This window comes from Phoenix dactylifera, chromosome 16, assembly GCF_051530095.1.
Source record: "Phoenix dactylifera cultivar Ajwa chromosome 16, Ajwa_hap1_PhDact_Kaust_v1.1, whole genome shotgun sequence".
NCBI classification, from domain to species: Eukaryota; Viridiplantae; Streptophyta; class Magnoliopsida; order Arecales; family Arecaceae; genus Phoenix; species Phoenix dactylifera.
The window spans coordinates 20,036,647-20,054,159 of NC_143205.1; the positions used below are offsets into that span (position 1 = coordinate 20,036,647).

The window sequence follows — 17,513 nt, forward strand, 5'->3', positions numbered from 1 at the left end:
TAGCACGCTGTCAGACGAATTATTGCATTGGTGTCGGAGGTATGGCCGAGATCGGAGACTTATCATAGTTGACTAGACTCTGCTGGGCTGATTTGCCGTGGAGAGCTGAGAGTCCGTAGATGACAGGAGCCATGCGCATTTATGGTGGAGTAAGCCGGAGATCCGCATTTATTATGGAGTAAGCCGGAGATCCGCATTTATTGTGGAGTAAGCCGGAGATCCGCATTTATTGTGGAGTAAGCCGGAGATCCGCATTTATTGTGGAGTAAGCCGGAGATCCGCATTTATTGTGGAGTAAGCCGGAGATCCGCATTTATTATGGAGTAAGCCGGAGGGTTACAGCGACCATGCGCAATAAATGTCAGGGTATGGTCCTCGGCCGGACCTCTGAGGCGCACGGCCGTAGTAGGTGGCTGACAATAGTAGACCTCGAACATCGGGGTTTTTCTTAGGTCGGAGGTCTCGAGGTCGGGCGTTCCGAAGTCGGACGCCGACTTCGGCCGTCTGGGGTCGGAAGTTGTACGGCTTCTTAGGGGTATTTATGTCATTTTGGGAAAAAATCTTATTCCCCCCAACACTACCCCCCGACTTCCGAGTTCGAGCGACTTGTGGGCTCGGACGAGGGAAGTAAAGTCTGTCACTGAGGTTGGGGGGCGAGTCTCGTCCGCCCCCTTGCGCTTCTCGGAGCTTTCATGGTGAAACCTGCGCCCTTTGGCGTCTCGAGGCTGCTTTATTCAGTGAGCTTATGATGAAGCTCGTATCATTACGCTTCTTGAAGCGGAGGTGGCGTCTCTTGAATCGCCAGGATCGCCTTACGGCGGATTAATGATGGGGGTCCTCGGGCTCGTCGAGGCGGTGCCTCAATCCCGTAATCGAGGCTTCTCGCTCATTAATAAATGTGCCGTTACGGGGTTTAAAACGGACACGCGGCGTGACCCAAGGTCGGACGCTTCCGATTTCGTGTTACTGGATCACAATTCCGGAGAGGTGGAGGCCACATCGAGGCTCCACGTGTCCCAGATCTTATTAAATGAGGGGAGCGGGGCGGCGTCCGTTCGTTCCTCAAGACGATTTGATTTTGCAGACCCATGATGAGGCCCCGAGATCCGACGGGACAACGCTTCGATTTCGTACCCGATTTATTAATCCGGAGTGAATACGGTGCCTCGGCTTACGAGGTCGACGCGTGGCGCAACCCGATCGGGGGATGGGAACCGACCCCATCGATCTGGGCCGTCAGGGGGGTCTATATAAACCCCTCGAGGTTGCCCTAAAGGTCTTATTTGGCTGCTTCTTATTTTCGTTGCCTTTCTCCCTTGCTTCCTTTCTTAACCGAACCTTGCCGTCGGTGCCCGGAGCGATTTCCGGCGATGTCCAGTAGGTTTTCACCCTGTTTTCACTAGGGTTTCCTCTTTTCTTCTCCTCCCCAGCTTCCATTTTCCGCTTTTTTTTAACTTTTATTTCGCTCTTCTGTGGGAATGGGTTTGGGTCCTGAGGAAGTGGGATCGAGCCTGTCGGGGGAGGAGTTGGAGCTGATCCGCTCCCGGTTCTTCTTCCAGCCCGGGTTTCGTCTTGAAACTGCGGGGCCGGAGGACAGGGTGACGCAGCCGCCCCCAGGTCGGATCGCGGTCTACCGCGAGACACTTTGGGCTGGCCTGCGTTTTCCTGCCCACGAGTTCGTGAGCCAGCTATTGGCCGAGTACCAGCTCGTCCCGGCGCAGTTGGCTCCGAACTCGTGGAGGACCATAATCGGGTTCTTGTCCCTGTGCCTCGGGCACGGGATCCCGATCTCGGTAGGCCTCTTCCGCCGGTGTTTTCTGTTAAAGAAGAACCCGGCGGATGCAGGGTGGCTATACTTCGCCTTTCGGGGCGGTATGTCACTCTTCCAGGGTGCCCCTTCCTCGATTCATGAGTGGAAGGGGAAGTTTTTCTTCCTGGCGTCCGAGGCGCCTTGGGGGTTCGACCCGAGGTGGGGGAACCCTCGGTTGAAGACCCTCAATAAGCTCTCCGAGCCCTCGAGGAGGGAGCTGAGGACCCTGGACTCCGTGCGAGCCCTCGGGAGGGGCAACGACCTGACCGAGCTCCTGCGGGAGGACGCCCTGGCGAGCGTAGGTCTGAGCTCGGCGCGCCCCGAGGGTAAGGGTGGTTACATTATTTTATTTTTTCCTCGTTCTTTGCTTTTACTGTCACTGGTCTGATACTTAACGAAATTTTGATTTCAGATATTCCCCGCCTGCCGACCAGCAACACATCACTTTTCTCTCGCCTGAGGAGGCGAGAGGCCGAGGTCGGGGGAGCTAGGCCCCAGCCCCGAAAGAGGGCGAGGTCGGACGGCGCCTCCAGTTCAGCCGGCACGAGTGGCCCCGAGGCGGGGGCCCCTGCAGCCGACCCGAGGCGGGAGCGGGTCGTTAGTGATGCGGGCCCGTCGGCCCCTCTTTGCCCTGCCCCCCTTGCCCAGCGGGGGGAGTCGTCCATGGCCCCGCAGCAGCCAGAACCCGGGCTTGCTCGAGGCCCCGAAGCGAGCGGCTCTGGGACCTCGGGCCCGGTCGTGCCGAGCTCTTCCCGGGCTTTCCGAGAAGAGTCGGTTGAGCCGGACTCCCCTATTCCCGAGGGGAGCTCGGCCTTTCAGGATGCCGAGGTCGCGCGCTCCATGTTGCGGCGTGCGGTACTTCCAGCGGACCGGGCCGTGTTCCGGAATGTTTCGCTGGAGGAGGTCGTTGGCAGCGCTTACTGCAACACTGCCCGGGTAAGCTTCCTTCTTAATTTTCTTGAGTTACTAGCGTACTTGTGTGCTTTTCAACTCACAATACCCTCGTCTCTTCCTTTTCAGCATATTCTCGAGCTCGACACCTTGGCGTTCATCGCCCACGGGTGTCGGGAAGAAGTCCGACAGCTAGAGCCGGCCAAGAAAAGAGTCGCCGAGCTGGAGGCGGCGTTGGCCGCGGCCGAGGCTCGGTGGGCGGCCACCGAGGCTGAGCGCCTCGCTATGGCGGAGGGGCTCGGGGAGGAGAAGGCCGCCCATGCCCTAACCAGGTCGGCCTTGCGCGGCACGGAGGCGCGCTTAGGGGAGGTCCAGGCCGAGGTCGCGGCCCTCAGGCATGAGGACGGGGTCTCCCGCCTCCGAATCGAGCAACTTGAGGCCCGGGAGAGGAGGGCACTCGAGCGAGCCGAACATGCCGTGGAGCTCTTCAAGGAGTCGCAAGAGTTCCGCGACATGTTGGAGGAGGAGACAGTGGACGGGTTCCTCCGAGGTTTCGAGAACTTTCGGGCTCAGATGCGCCGGTACTGCCCTCAGTACGACCTCTCGACGGTCCGTCCGAGGGAGGACCTGGGCCTGGGGTCCGACGTGGAAGCCCTCCCCACCATTTTGACATCCGAGGCGGGGATATACGAAGAAGACCCCGCCGAGCCTTCGACGGGGGCGGCCGAGGCGATTGGCACCATAGAGGCGGCTCCGGCGGCCGAGACGGACGCCGTCCCGGAGGCGGTACTCGAGGCCCCTGCCCCCGACCCCGAGCCTGTGCCGGCTGAAAACCTCGAGATCATCAATGTGCCGGACGACCCCCCGGACGTTGCTCCCGTCGCTTAGGAATTAGCGTATTTTTCCTTTCTTTTTCATTGTATCCGAGGTCGGCTCTTAAATGGTCGACCTCCAATTTTGTAATCGGCCTTCGGCCTTCTGTTAATGAAAAACACTTTCATCATTGTGTGTTTGCCTTTCTTTTTTGTTGCGAACGAGGCTAGAGCCTTAGCTAACTGCCTCGACGACCTCTAACTTCACATCTTAGTTTTCAGTTTGCTTAACGAAGTTGTCCCCTTTTCCCGGGCTATGTCTTAGCCTTCTCGGGTTCTAGTCATTCCGACCAAAAGGAGCTCCGAGCCTTAGGTTTTTTTTAGAAAATTCCTCTAAGTCCCATAGCTCGGATCTAAGAATCGTGGAAGTCATCACGTTTAGCCTTTAGGGAAATCTCAAGGCATCGAGGTCGGGCCTTAGCCCTTCAAGTAAGACCGGACTAGGTCTATGCCTGCTGCTATTCGGAGATTTCAGTCGGGTTTCTAAACTTAACTCCGAACCCCTCATAGGGAGCGCGGGCTAATAAGTAAGTCATCGTCGAAGGTTTTCGTAGTTATCGTTCTCGGACTCTGCCGAGATCTCGGTGAGCAAGGCTGGGATTTCCAAAAATTGCCTTGGTATCCATGTTTGGCTGATACACTCGTGGTCGGGACCACTTTCTCAGCTAGATGTCGGAGTTTACGTAGAAGAGCCGAGTTGGGCCCTAATTTATGAAGCCTTCGTACAGATTGCGGAGACTTGACGAACGGAGCCTGCATAATGTAGTTAGGGGGTCGATCTTAAGCCGACCCATTGGAGAGGCCCGACTTTGGGGCGAGATAAGACTCCAACGTTGGGATTCCGCTCAGCGGTATGTAGATAAAATTTGACAAGGAGGGCGTCTAGTTAGACGTACCTCTTGCATTCTCGGAGTTATGCTTCGCATGGTGGAGTAGGTTGCCTCCTTTCCTCGTCGACCTCCGGAGCCATTTTGACTTAAAGGGGGGCTCGGGTTTCTCACGGACCCAACAGCTCCCACCGAGGTTGAGAGGATTTGGCGAGGCTTTATTGAATCGTAGCTCTCTGCGAGGTCGAGGGAGTTTCCGACCCCATGGTAGGACCTCGGGCGCCTCAACCTTGGTCGAGGGATCTTGCGTCAGGTCGGCGAGTCCGTGGACGCTTCGCTGACCTGTGGTGCCTCCCGAGGTCGAGGGAGTTTGGGACTCTACGGTCGGCCCTCGGGGCATCTCGGCCTTAGTCGAGGGATAGTTCGTCAGGTCGGCGGGTCTGGGTACGCTCTACCGACCTGCGACGCTTTCCGAGGTCGAGGGAGTCTGGTTCTCTACGGTCGACCCTCGGGGCATCCCGACCTTAGTCGGGGAATAGCTCGCTTCGGGGATCGGGGATCGTCGACCGCTCCCGGGGGTCCACTTCGTGGCGCCCCGGGTGGAGCCACCCTTTCCACCCCTTACGGCTTCTTCCCGAGGTCGAGGGAGTCTGGTTCTCTATGGTCGACCCTCGGGGCATCCCGACCTTAGTCGAGGGATCGTTCGTCAAGTCGGCGGGTCTGGGCACGCTCTACCGACCTGCGACGCTTTCCGAGGTCGAGGGAGTCTGGTTCTCTACGGTCGACCCTCGGGGCATCCCGACCTTAGTCGAGGGATCGCTCGTTTCGGGGATCGGGGATCGTCGACCGCTCCCGGGGGTCCACTTCGTGGCGCCCCGGGTGGAGCCACCCTTTCCACCCCTCACGGCGCCTTCCCGAGGTCGAGGGAGTCTGGTTCTCTACGGTCGACCCTCGGGGCATCCCGACCTTAGTCGAGGTAGGAGAACGAGCCGAGCTCGTCTGGTCAGAGAGGACCGTGCTCATAGATGGAAGTTGATGGAGAACGAGCCGAGCTCGTCTGGTCAGAGAGGACCGTGCTCATAGATGGAAGTTGATGGAGAACGAGCCGAGCTCGTCTGGTCAGAGAGGACCGTGCTCATATCTTGACGTCTCGAGTATCCCTATAGCCGCGGCATCCCGACGAACCGGGGCATTCTGACCTTAGTCGAGGGAATTTCGCGCCAAGTCGATATTTCGTCGTCCTGCGATTCTTTCCGAGGTCGAGGGAGTTTGGGACTCTACGGTCGAGCCTCGAGGCATCCCGATTTTGGCCGGGGAATCTGAGGATCATAGACGACCCAATATTAGAAGAGAATTACAGCCATCAAGATAAGAGAATTGTTTGCGAAAAGGAAGCTGAGTCCATTGTCCTGATTGTCTTGAACCCCTAGGGGTTGCCCTTCCTCTAGCGCCAACTGTTGCTGGAAATTGGACCCGGGGGCAGTCTTCGGTCGAGGAGAGGGAGCGGCGATGAGTTCTCACGGTGGGGCGGCGGTCCGTCGGCGAGCGGCGTCCTCCGTCTGGGGCAGTCGGAGAGAAGGGGCGGCAGGTCCTCCTGGCGAAGCGGCGATCCGTCAGTTGGCGGCGTCCTCCGTCCGGGTGCCTGCACACAAACCGGTGGCCGGGTTTTCCGGCGCCGGCCCTCCGACGCTCAAGTCAGGGAGGGGGCAAATAGTGTAGAAAGGGAGATAAATAATGTCTGTAGAATGTATCAATCTTCCAACCCCCTCCTGAGAGGCCAAGGCTCCCTTTTATAGGCGGGGGTCGGTTTACCTGCGATGTAACAGGGCGAGGCCGTAGTACGGCTCGGCATGTTGTTCAGGTCGGCGCATGGTCAGGCGAATCATTGCTCTGATGTCGGCGGTGAGGGCGTCGTATAACCCGAACTAGCACGCTGTCAGACGAATTATTGCATTGGTGTCGGAGGTATGGCCGAGATCGGAGACTTATCATAGTTGACTAGACTCTGCTGGGCTGATTTGCCGTGGAGAGCTGAGAGTCCGTAGATGACAGGAGCCATGCGCATTTATGGTGGAGTAAGCCGGAGATCCGCATTTATTGTGGAGTAAGCCGGAGATCCGCATTTATTGTGGAGTAAGCCGGAGATCCGCATTTATTGTGGAGTAAGCCGGAGGGTTACAGCGACCATGCGCAATAAATGTCAGGGTATGGTCCTCGGCCGGACCTCTGAGGCGCACGGCCGTAGTAGGTGGCTGACAAGAGTAGACCTCGAACATCGGGGTTTTTCTTAGGTCGGAGGTCTCGAGGTCGGGCGTTCCGAAGTCGGACGCCGACTTCGGCCGTCTGGGGTCGGAAGTTGTACGGCTTCTTAGGGGTATTTATGTCATTTTGGGAAAAAATCTTATTCCCCCCAACAAGAAGCAATTCAAACTCTGAAGAGTTCCTAATCAATAACTGTAGACGGTGCCTCAATGAGGTGAGAAAGTGGGAGTCTGAAGTAGGATGCCTGTCTAGAGTGGAAATCTATTACCCTGATTCAGAAACCAATTTTCTTCCTGCTGAACTTTGTGTCAGCAAAAATTCTTTATAATATATGATATGAAATCTTTTTTCCCCTTTTTCCTATTTCATGATCAATCTTTTGTACTTTTTATGATGTAGAACATTCTAGTAAGAATTTTGGAATATGCTCATCTACAATGTTCAGATTTTGACTTAAATGAAAAGTGGAACCACAGGTTTGATAAACTGGTACAATGAAAATTAGCATCGACCTATCTCAATTATTGATGCAGCAAAAAAAGAAGGTGTTCCAATGCATGAGGCTCCCGCTATTGCAGATTTAAGGAGGGCCAGATATACGAGCCTTACCCCTACGTGCGGAGAGACTCTTTTCATATTTTGAACATGGCACCTAGGTTAAAATAGAGCAACCTTAATATTGCGCCAAGGCCAATTATTAATATAGTGACAGGGTGATGAATAGCTTATGTGCATCACATGCCTGCAAGATTGACATGCATGCTCCGTGATTATATGCAGTCTGAGTTGGGAAAATCCTGGGCCTACGCAACCAAAGCAATCAAAATTATGCAATTGCAAGGTTCAGTTAGGCCATCATAGTTGAGCCCAAGCTTCTGGCTCTTTACTAAGACATTTCTTGGCAGATGAGGGCAGCATAGCAAAACATATTGCGATCATATTAAAGTCATGAACTTTTCTTTATATTGCAGCTAAGATTGATTGCTGAAATTCTTAGTCATTACATTAGTTTGTATAGTTAGAAGTTGAATATAAATCTCACAGACAAAAAGTTTCTGTCTCACTTGATTATAATCCGCTGTATCTGCCACTGAAGTATAACATTTGTATCAGGAGGAATGGCCTTCTCCCATTATATATGCTTTCCCAAAAAAAAAAAAGGTTCACGGTTTGGAATTTCATAGACAATAGGACTCTAAAACTTTAGCATGAAGACTTCTTGCTCGCCATATTTCCTCCGGGACTGTTTTCTATTCTTCAAATATAAATGCCAAGCTCCTCCTGTTCGCTGCACTTTCACTATGTTATACCTTCAACTGAAATTAGAATATAAACATTAGAAACTGGAGTCATTTAGAAAGATATACATTTTGAGTGAAACCAAGATAGTTCAGAATCTCTTCAGCAAGACAACAGTTCTACTCAGTTACTGCAGCAATCGAAATGCTATTGTGTTTGATCAGCATCACCAACTAGAAACTCCTTTGCTGCAGTTTCGAAGAACTCAAGCACAGCATCTGCCAAATAACATGGCTCAGATAAGATCCTCTACTGGGACTTCAGAGATATTTATTAAAACTTAGAGACTACCATTGCGGAATTCTCCAGCCAAGAAAATTGTTGTATAAGAAGCCTGCAAGCTGCCTTGGCGTAGACAATAGATATTTGACTGCACTTTTACTGAGATTACATCTGATCCAAGTACTAAACATTACCATTACAAGTCAGTAAAGGTGGAAAAGTTTCATAATAAAACCCCCACAAACAGCTAAAAGCTCGTCTTGACCTCCAATGCATGTATTATATTGCCCTTGAAAGTGGAGGAATTATCACAAGTAGATTTTTCTGAAGTGAAACCAAGAAAAGCATTCAAAATTAAATTCTTGAAGCCTGCCGAAAATTGAAGGAGAGAGATTCATTTTGTTTGTGTTCAACAGTGGCACGGCAAATCATTATCGGAGTAGGAGCATGATTCTGAAACTGATTCGTTATTAAAGCCTATTGATTAGCGAACTCTGCTACCGAAGTTCCATGAATTTTGGATCCCTTGGTCATGACTAAACCTTGGAACAGTAGGATATAACAAGACTCTCTCTCTTATTTTTGAGTGTTCTTCCATACCTCAGTCATTTACAATTACTAAAAACAAACTAAATTTTCACAGTATCATCTTCACAACATATGAAAATGCCATTCAATTTTAGTTTTATAGGTGTCTTGATGCTCAGACGATGTAGAAGAAATCCGCAAAAACAAACAAGATCAGAAAAGATTTGCTAACGTTGGTCAAGCATGGCCAAATTTAATTTCTGGCATCGCCCACCCACCCTGAGCCCCCAATTGCTCTACAGAGAGAGAGGTGCAGCAAGCCTAAGAAAATGTTAGGGGCTGACCAAACTCAGGCGGCGATGGGTCGATGGAATTTAGAGAATTATACGTCCAAACGTCTGCTTCCATGGTAGCAGAATGCATCTTTAAACTATTCTAATTTTTCACTCATACAAGATATCCCAGACATTATTGAACTTTCAAGAATGTGCTTTATCTCGGCACCTAATATATGTGTTAGCGTACTCTGATAAAAAAATCAGCTGGTTCCCCTTCTACCCATGATGTACCATAGTAGCAGCAGCAATGCTGCTACTTATCCAGGATACTACACCATCCTATAACTGTACAGGTGAGAAGAATATGTCCTCACTGAGGACAGAGATACCGGCAAGAAACTGAATCCAATGCCCAGAAGGCGCCTGACAAAAGTTTTTCATGCTTCATGTTGCTTTCAGAGAAACCTCGAGAGGGCAGCGTAGTTACAGTTTCAGAGACCAACAGAAATGTCATACTGAAGCACCAAGTTCCAACATGCAATGATCTCTCATTTTATGATCCTAGAAACTGCTTTCACCAAAAAAAATTGATACTGAACTGCATTGTGAACAATAATTATTGTAAAATTGTATGTTTGTGCTCCTTCATATTGCACTGCAGACTTGAAACCTGAGAAGCAAAATTGTCAGACAGTATACAACATGAATGATCTTAGAATTGCAGGACCGAGACTCTGGAGCCATATCGATCCTCCCGGGGTCTTGACGAAACCTCAGCAGATAGCCATGGCATCTGTCACCCTCTTCCTGAAGCCCTAAAATGTCATCCCAAACCTCCAAATGACAGTTGGTGTCAAAGTCTAACCTCGGAAACAACAATAAAACAGAACTCATGGTGACAAGAATATCATAACATACAACAAAAATTAATAATCTGAAGCAAAACCAGAAAGCAGCACGTAGTAGGATCTGCTTGGAAGTCACCCTCCTAAGGCTCCATCAGATCATGACATTCACCTTCCACAGAGGGAGAGCTAACTTTTGAGGCATAACTTTACAGGAGGCAGGAAAATATGATGCTAATAAAGGGTTGAGCAAAAGACCACCTTCATAAAAAGTATGGGACTCCTGTCCTGGGCCCTCTCATTTGATTATTCTCCTCAGTTTCTGTGAAGAACTTCACCTCTCTTTCCTATCAATAAAAGAAACAGACAGCTAAGAATTTGGTGAGAGCACATACGCAGAGAAAAGAGCCAAAACACTTAGAATGACATCTACCAACCATGCACCTTTCAAGATCTATCCAAATATTTGAAGCTTATTTTGAGTATATTCAATTAAGATACTGCCACCTTAAGTGAAGCACAATTTGTGTTAATTACATGACCAGAAAATTTCATACTCTAAAATTTCAATGCACGTTCAGAATATTTAGTGGTCGTTTGGACCCCTGCAATTCTACCCGCCTCTAGGTCAACCTGCAAGCACGGTCTAGCCAACCTGTTTGGTCATCAGGCATCTCGATTGCAGGCTGCAGGTTGATATGCAGCTGGGTCGCAGCTCAGGAGCAAAATGCTGCAGCTCGATTTGCGACCAAAATGGGTGTAGGATGAGCTGCCCTTGACTCTTTCCCGAAATGCCCATGAGGCCCTTCTCACATGATTTCCACCTTCAAAACAGGCATTCAAGACCCCTTCCCTCCATTCACCCCCGACCTCTCTGCCCACCCTCAACTCCATCCACCCTTGATTCCAACTGCCCACCACCCACCTCTTGGCCTCCCTTCCCCTATTGCCACTGCATATTGCTGCTCCCTTCATCTCTCTTGGCCTCCCTTCCCCAACCATCGCTTCCTGTCACCATCCCCTTCACCTCTTGCCCCAGACCCTCCCCCTGTTGCCATCCTCTTCACCTTCCTTGCCCCCCCTCCCCCTGCCACCTCCACCCCCCACCACCCCCTTCACTTCTCCTGCCTCCTACCTCAGTCCCCTTAGCTCTACCATTGCCACCCTCTCCTGTCTCGGCCCTCCTCTCTTCACCTCCACCCCCCAAAAAAAGTAAAAAAAAAACAGCATCCAGAAAAGGGCGCCAGAGCCCCTGCAGCTGGTCTGCCTGCAACTCAAGTTGCATTGCAGCTTGAGCTGCACTGCAGCACCACCTACAGGGCTTCAAACAGTCCCTTAGTGCAAAATTGATGATGGACAAAGGCATGCAAATAAAGGCAGATCCCAAGAAATGGCATATGATAAGGTTAATTAACCATACCATATTCTCATTGAAGCTGAGTATAGAAGCTACATTCCCACATCTGTAACAATAATTAGGTGCAGACCACACCTGGACAGACCAAAATACCAAAAGTTGCATATCAGGGCTTAGAATTCTGAATGCACATGTTTTGTAAAATTAACTAACTGGAGAATCCCATGGAACAACAGCAGAAAAATCACATCAACTTCATTAAGCAAGTAGCAGATCATATATGTTAACTCACAGTTACGAGGCCTTTGTCTTGAAACATGTACTTCAGACCTTCCTGGACAAGTTGGTGTGCTCGACAAACAAGATCAAGATCGTTTATGTGGTTGAACTACAAGAAAAGCGGATACATGATTTTTTGAATGCAGCAGTTAACTCAGAAAGAAATTCAGCTTATAAAACCCAAAGAATCTATTTATGTACCTCTGACGTCACCCTGGATCCAAAAAGCCAACCTGCACCACGAGGACTGACAGCCCATGTTTCAATATCTTCTGGGTCACTCCACATTAGGTCACAAAAGGGGCCCTCATGAGGAATTTCACAATCACGATCTATAACCCTTATCTGTTAATAAACAGGAATTGCAGAGGAAGCAAAGGCCAAGCAATCAATGATAATTTTTCAAAATCATTAGTGAAAATTGCAAGATAACATCAGGTCATAGCATTGCTACGCATGGCCAAGCAAAGGCTTCGAATTATAATATTAGTGGGGTGTGTACATGAGTGCATGTGCAAGAAAGAAGGTGCATACATATAAATGAGACAGCATAAGAAAATGTTGCATGTCAGATTAAATGGAAAATGTTAGTCAATCCTCTCTCTCACACACAAAAAGCAAGGAAAAAGAGTTCACTGAAGGATGGGAAAATAATGCAGAGGCCACTCTTTGATCAAATCATTATCTAATGGGCAAGGTAGACATAGTAAGAGAAAAAGATGTGAGAAATCTTGTAAACAGACAAGGGTTAGTAAAAGAACTTAAAGCAGAAGATGAGAAGCAATTATTTAATCCAGATGAATATCCGTAGGAAACACTTGAGGAACCATAGATACACTGCTGAGAAACTGATATTTTATTGGTTTCTCATTGTTATCTCTATAGATATTTTTAATAACTCAAACAAGTTTTCCATGTCTTTATCCCCATATTTTGAAAACTGAACCACATCCATTTCCTGAAAGTGCTCCTAGGAAATGCAAAGTCACAAGCGAAACACGACCCTACATCTAGATAGAAAGGCCATGTAAATCAATTGCAGATTAATGACTTTAGTCGCCCGTTGTAATAGTGATTAATTATTCAGTTCTTCATGAATACCACAAAAAAATTATAAGTGTTAGTAACTAACATAACATTCCCTTATCTACAATGCATAGATAATGCCACTCATGGGAAAAATGAATCACCAGTCAAAATTTTACCATTTTGAAATGATAGATAGAGGAAAATGCTAAGAAATAAAGGGTTCAAGAAGTTGATTCTGACGATGAATCTCTACAATAAAGTTGAGAAGGGAAAACCTGATCAATTGTCCGTATATCAGGAGAAAGACCACCATGGACACAGAGAACCTGTAATTCCCAAAAGACACCACATGGGATAACAGACATAAGGTAAAAAGAAGGCAATAATAGCATCTAACATGCCATCTGTATCTGAGTGCAAAAATGTGAGGGGCTTACAGTTCCATCTATGATTGCTGACAATGTTAGGTAATCAAAGACATCAGTGCAATACCGCCATGCATTGGCATTTCCGTACTTTCTCTGGCACTCATCATAAAAACCATATACCTAAAAATAAATTACATTCATCATTACAAAATTTCATAGGGAAACAAATTATGTGCTTATGTCATGCATGTTCATTTGGTGGACTTAAGAAATGAAGCAAAAGTTAAGACAATCAAATTAGTCGTTATAATTAGCAAAAGAAGTAAAGATTTAAAATTTATCACTCTATTTCTGGAATACCAAAATGGATCTGTGACATAACCTGAGTTTAAAGAAAATTAACATCTGTTAGATAATGTAACCAAGTTACACAAAGCATGGTATGAAAAGCGAAAGTATTTTCCAACAGCTACAACTTTCTATGATGCAATCTCATATACAAACAGAGTTTATGAAACTTTAGCCTGCAAAATTGTATAAACAATATAAAAATCCCTTCGAGAACAACTTATGAAATTTCCATAAGTATAGGTTAAAACATTAATGTCTGCCATCGTACATCTTGTGTGACAATATAGTCACACTAACAAGAGCATATATTGCATCATCAAATTATATGAGCAAGAAGGTATCCTGAGCAAAGAAATAAACTAAATCATAAACTCAAAACTTTACAGTCATTCTACAAAATGTTTTAAACAACAGCATACCTGTGTTAGCTGCCTGCTTTCATGATTCCCACGCAGAAGAGTTATATTTGCAGGATATCTAAAGAAGATACAGATTGACAAACAAATTAAGTGATGTCATAATTTCATCAAAATTGCTGAAAAACTCTCAGAAGTAAATATAGAGCAAGCACACACATGCGCACACACAGAAAGCATCTTACTGGGTAGAAGAAGCACATTGAGCAAATATATCAACTTCTACAAAATGTCTTCGCAACCAATTGATGTATTAAGTGGAAAAAAGAAACTTGAAGACATGGAGTTCAAAGAACAAAAAATTGCAAACAAATTTAAGAGGGCAATGACAGAACCAAAGGAGTTCTAGGTGCTTGCCTTGGCAATCAAGCAAGGTAATGTAACCTAGAGTGTCTCAACAACACCAAGGAGAGGATGGCTTTGTTGAGATGGTGCCTTGGTAAGCAACAGAACTGATAAATAGGCTTTTGGGTAAGCACCTCTCTGATCAACAGCATTTTACTGTGTTAGCTTTACTTTGGGGGTACTGTGGTCTGTTAAAGTACTTGAATAAAGGGTTTGATAAATAATAAGAAGCCCCACTTCCCTCCATACGCTGGGCTCTAGTTTTCCCTTCAAGAGGACAGACAGGACCACAAGTGGACTGCGAAGCATGAGGTGACTATGATCATGATTCCTGAAGGTTTGAAGCTACTCCAGTCCCTAGGACGATTGTCTAAAATTATAGAAAAAACATATATTTTCCTACTGCAGACTTTCTTACTCTGATTTCTGATAATTCTTATTCAAATAATGCTAAAAGAAGCTTTTCTTGCATCAAATCAACAACAGAAGCAAGCACTTGCATGCTGATACTATACATGCATACAAGTTCACCAGGAAAGGAAAAAGGTGGATAGACAAACCAAGGAGAATCAATATGCCCTTGTTCAAGAAATACCTGGCTTTAAGAAGCAAAAGAATAGTAAAAACTTCCAGACTGTTATAACCACGATCAACGAAATCACCCTGGTAGAACATACACAGGTTTTAATCATATGATCATCATATGGCACCAATGAGGAAAACTTAGATTGGTACAAATGCCGCAGATGTTTCATGGGAAATAAGAAGCATACCATAAAGATGTAATTTGTCTCAGGAACATGACCACCAGTCTGGAAGAGTTTCATTAAATCATGAAATTGACCATGGATATCTCCACATACAGTCACAGGGCTATTCACAGGCTGGACGTTCGACTCCTCGATAAGAATTTCCTTCACCTGAAGGCAATAATTATGAAAGTTGAACAGACACAAATGGTAACTTTTCTTCCAGACAAAAGAGACCACTAAAACAAAAGATGTTAATGGAGATAACAAGTGATGTGCGAATATGCAATTATTAATTTCTCATACAAAAGCTGTAGATACAAAGATCTTAAAACTGATATAACTTGTAGATGTAGGAATTAGATTTAAAAGGAAATAATTGGTATTGCACTGGTGAGAAGAATACTTGATATTAGTAACCACAACTACAACCAGAAAGCATTTCATAATCTGGCTTGTATAATGATATGCAAACCACAAACATCTTTTTACTTCTTCCAGCTTACGGCTTGAATAAAATAAAAATCGCCTGGTGCATGAAATTGCTACTATCTAGCAGTATCTAGGGAGAACATCTTGTCCCCGAATACCACCTACTGAATAAAATTACATTAACTCTTAGCAGGCAAAAAACAAAAAACAAAAAAAAAAAAGAAAAGCCTCTTAACAAGAATAATATATGCGCCTTCTCATGAAAAAACAAAAATCAAACCCAGAAAAAAGAAAGAACTTCAAGAAAATGCGTATAGATGCGCTGACAAGGTAAAAAAGAAAAGAAAAGCTTTGTAACAATCGGAATCAACATTTATGCACTTCATCCATCCAGAGAGAAATTATATTCAATAGAGTGCAATAAAATCACATCTACCACATCGCATGCAATCCCAATCCTCTAATTCGCATAGTCTATGACCCTTTAATTTGTCAAGTTCACATCACTCCTACATCTCGACCAAATTAACAGGTCCAAAAACACAATACGATCAACAATTACAACACAAGGAGAGCGAAACCTACGGCACGAGTTCACACAACGAACAAACAAGATAAACCGACCGCATTACGAAACCCTAACGTCGAATCAAAGCCCTGAGACTCGGACAGAAGCGACATACCCCAGACTTAGGGCAAGAAGAAAGAGAGAGAGAGGGCTCGTACGTATTCGCAGACGAGCTGGAGTTCGTCCTCATTTAAATGCTGGCCTTCCTTCACCTTCGAAATCCAGAGATCCAACTCCATGGCTTCGTCGCAAGAGAGGAGTCTGTTCTTTCTTCGCCCTAAAGAACGACCGAGAGGGATGGGCTTTAAAGTCCATTTTAACCTCCATACGAAGGGGTTACATAAAACCCCAAACCCGAAACTCTCGTAACGAACCTGCTACGATCCAACATCGGTACTCCTATTTATCTGTACATGAGACATCAGACATGAGATGTATCTGACGGCCTGTATTTCCTCATCGCACTCTTTTGTTTTTTTTTTTTTTAATACATCGGTAGCTCACGTCAAAATGAGCACTACTCTCAGCATCAAGAGAAAAAAACGATATAAATGTAATGGGGCACCTGCAATCTCAGTCGATAGCACCTCTCCAGAATATTGAGCAGCGAAGTAGGCGATCTAGTATACAGTCCTATTCGCTTTCCGAAATACATAAACAACCTATATCGAACATATATGTTTTTCAATGCCGCTCATTTTCTCCTATATTACAATTTTATGTTTTAATTTTTCAGCATATACTTACCATTTAAAAATAAACTAGCATGCGCATTGCATGTCCAACATTCTAGTGTATATGAATAATAGGATCAAGAGATGGTTATAAAATTAAATGGTTGCACTCTTTTAGTCTATTATTGTTTGATACTAACTTTTAAATCCTTAGATCATTATAAAAAATCTTTAAATTCTTAGTATTCTTTTTTTCGACTTTTAACGTTTGTAGAAATATATAAGTATGTCAATGATCATGTGAAAACTTAATAAGCTGGTGGGCTGTTAGCATGCAAATTTCCAAATCATCCCTTGATCATCTAGGGCTACATGTTTTATCATTTATGCAGGGCAATTGCCTTGAGACTGGTAGAACCTCCAGATGGCTCAAAAAGATGGCTTACTATAAGGCAGGATGGATTTAAGTATGTAATGTGATTTGATACCCACATATCAGCATTCAAATTTTAACTAATATAGAAATAAGTCAAGGCTTTGCTCTGAAAAAAAACGGTGTTGATTATCAAAGAGATATTAGAGACATACATCTGTCATCAGTATATAGGACTAAACACTCCGTGAAAGTAATACGGATTATAGGCATTAGGATGATATGATTCTGGGAGATTAATTTCAAAGCAAAAGAGTGCCAAAAGGATATTAGAAAGTTTAATGGGCTAATTACATAAACATGCATGGATACCAATTAGAAGATTGGACTCAAAACCTCACATGATGTTAGGCTGGCACTACAAGATAATAATTAGGGTTGGGGTAGTACAAATAGGGGTAAAGGTGATCTAGGGAAATACTTGGAGTTGGGCTTGGGAAATCCAGGTGTTACTCGTGGGTGGCGAGAAAAAAAATCAAGATCTTCTTGTGATTGCAATCAGGTTAGTTTCAAGATTAAAGCAAGACGCATTAATAGCTTCATCTTCGTGTAAGTTTTATTGCCCTATACAGTTTAATGGTTCGATCTTCATCTTTGATGTGTCCGCTAATTTAATATAAGATTGATTGATGCTTTGTACTCGTGTCAAATGGGACCTATCATATCATTTGTGTTTCC

At 46.0% G+C, this 17,513-nt stretch overlaps 2 protein-coding genes across 10 annotated transcripts; one reads left to right on the plus strand and one right to left on the minus strand.

Moving 5' to 3' along the window:
* The first annotated feature begins 904 nt into the window (after positions 1 to 904).
* Positions 905 to 9,808, plus strand: LOC149751159 (uncharacterized). Its single transcript, XM_089927692.1, has 3 exons — positions 905 to 2,136; positions 2,223 to 2,411; positions 9,651 to 9,808. The coding sequence occupies exons 1-3, from the start codon at positions 1,479 to 1,481 to the stop codon at positions 9,806 to 9,808; spliced, it is 1,005 nt and encodes a 334-aa protein (XP_089783818.1). The 5' UTR covers positions 905 to 1,478.
* Positions 7,603 to 16,065, minus strand: LOC103716476 (phytochrome-associated serine/threonine-protein phosphatase-like). 9 transcript variants are annotated; one of them, XR_015973893.2, is made up of 12 exons: positions 15,887 to 16,053; positions 14,753 to 14,899; positions 14,575 to 14,642; positions 13,638 to 13,695; positions 12,937 to 13,047; positions 12,775 to 12,825; positions 11,672 to 11,815; positions 11,484 to 11,579; positions 11,255 to 11,326; positions 10,096 to 10,181; positions 8,253 to 10,006; positions 7,603 to 8,179 (listed from the first exon to the last, which is right to left on the minus strand). XR_015973893.2 is itself a non-coding variant. In XM_008804507.6 (11 exons), the coding sequence occupies exons 1-10, from the start codon at positions 15,965 to 15,967 to the stop codon at positions 10,098 to 10,100; spliced, it is 912 nt and encodes a 303-aa protein (XP_008802729.1). In that variant the 5' UTR covers positions 15,968 to 16,053; the 3' UTR covers positions 9,712 to 9,849; positions 10,096 to 10,097. The 9 variants fall into 9 exon arrangements, 6 of the variants coding, with proteins under 6 accessions (XP_008802709.1, XP_088568358.1, XP_088568359.1 ...); XR_015973892.2 differs by having other exon boundaries at positions 8,253 to 10,181; positions 15,887 to 16,052; XM_008804507.6 differs by lacking the exon at positions 7,603 to 8,179 and having other exon boundaries at positions 9,712 to 9,849.
* Between the last annotated feature and the right edge of the window lie 1,448 nt (positions 16,066 to 17,513).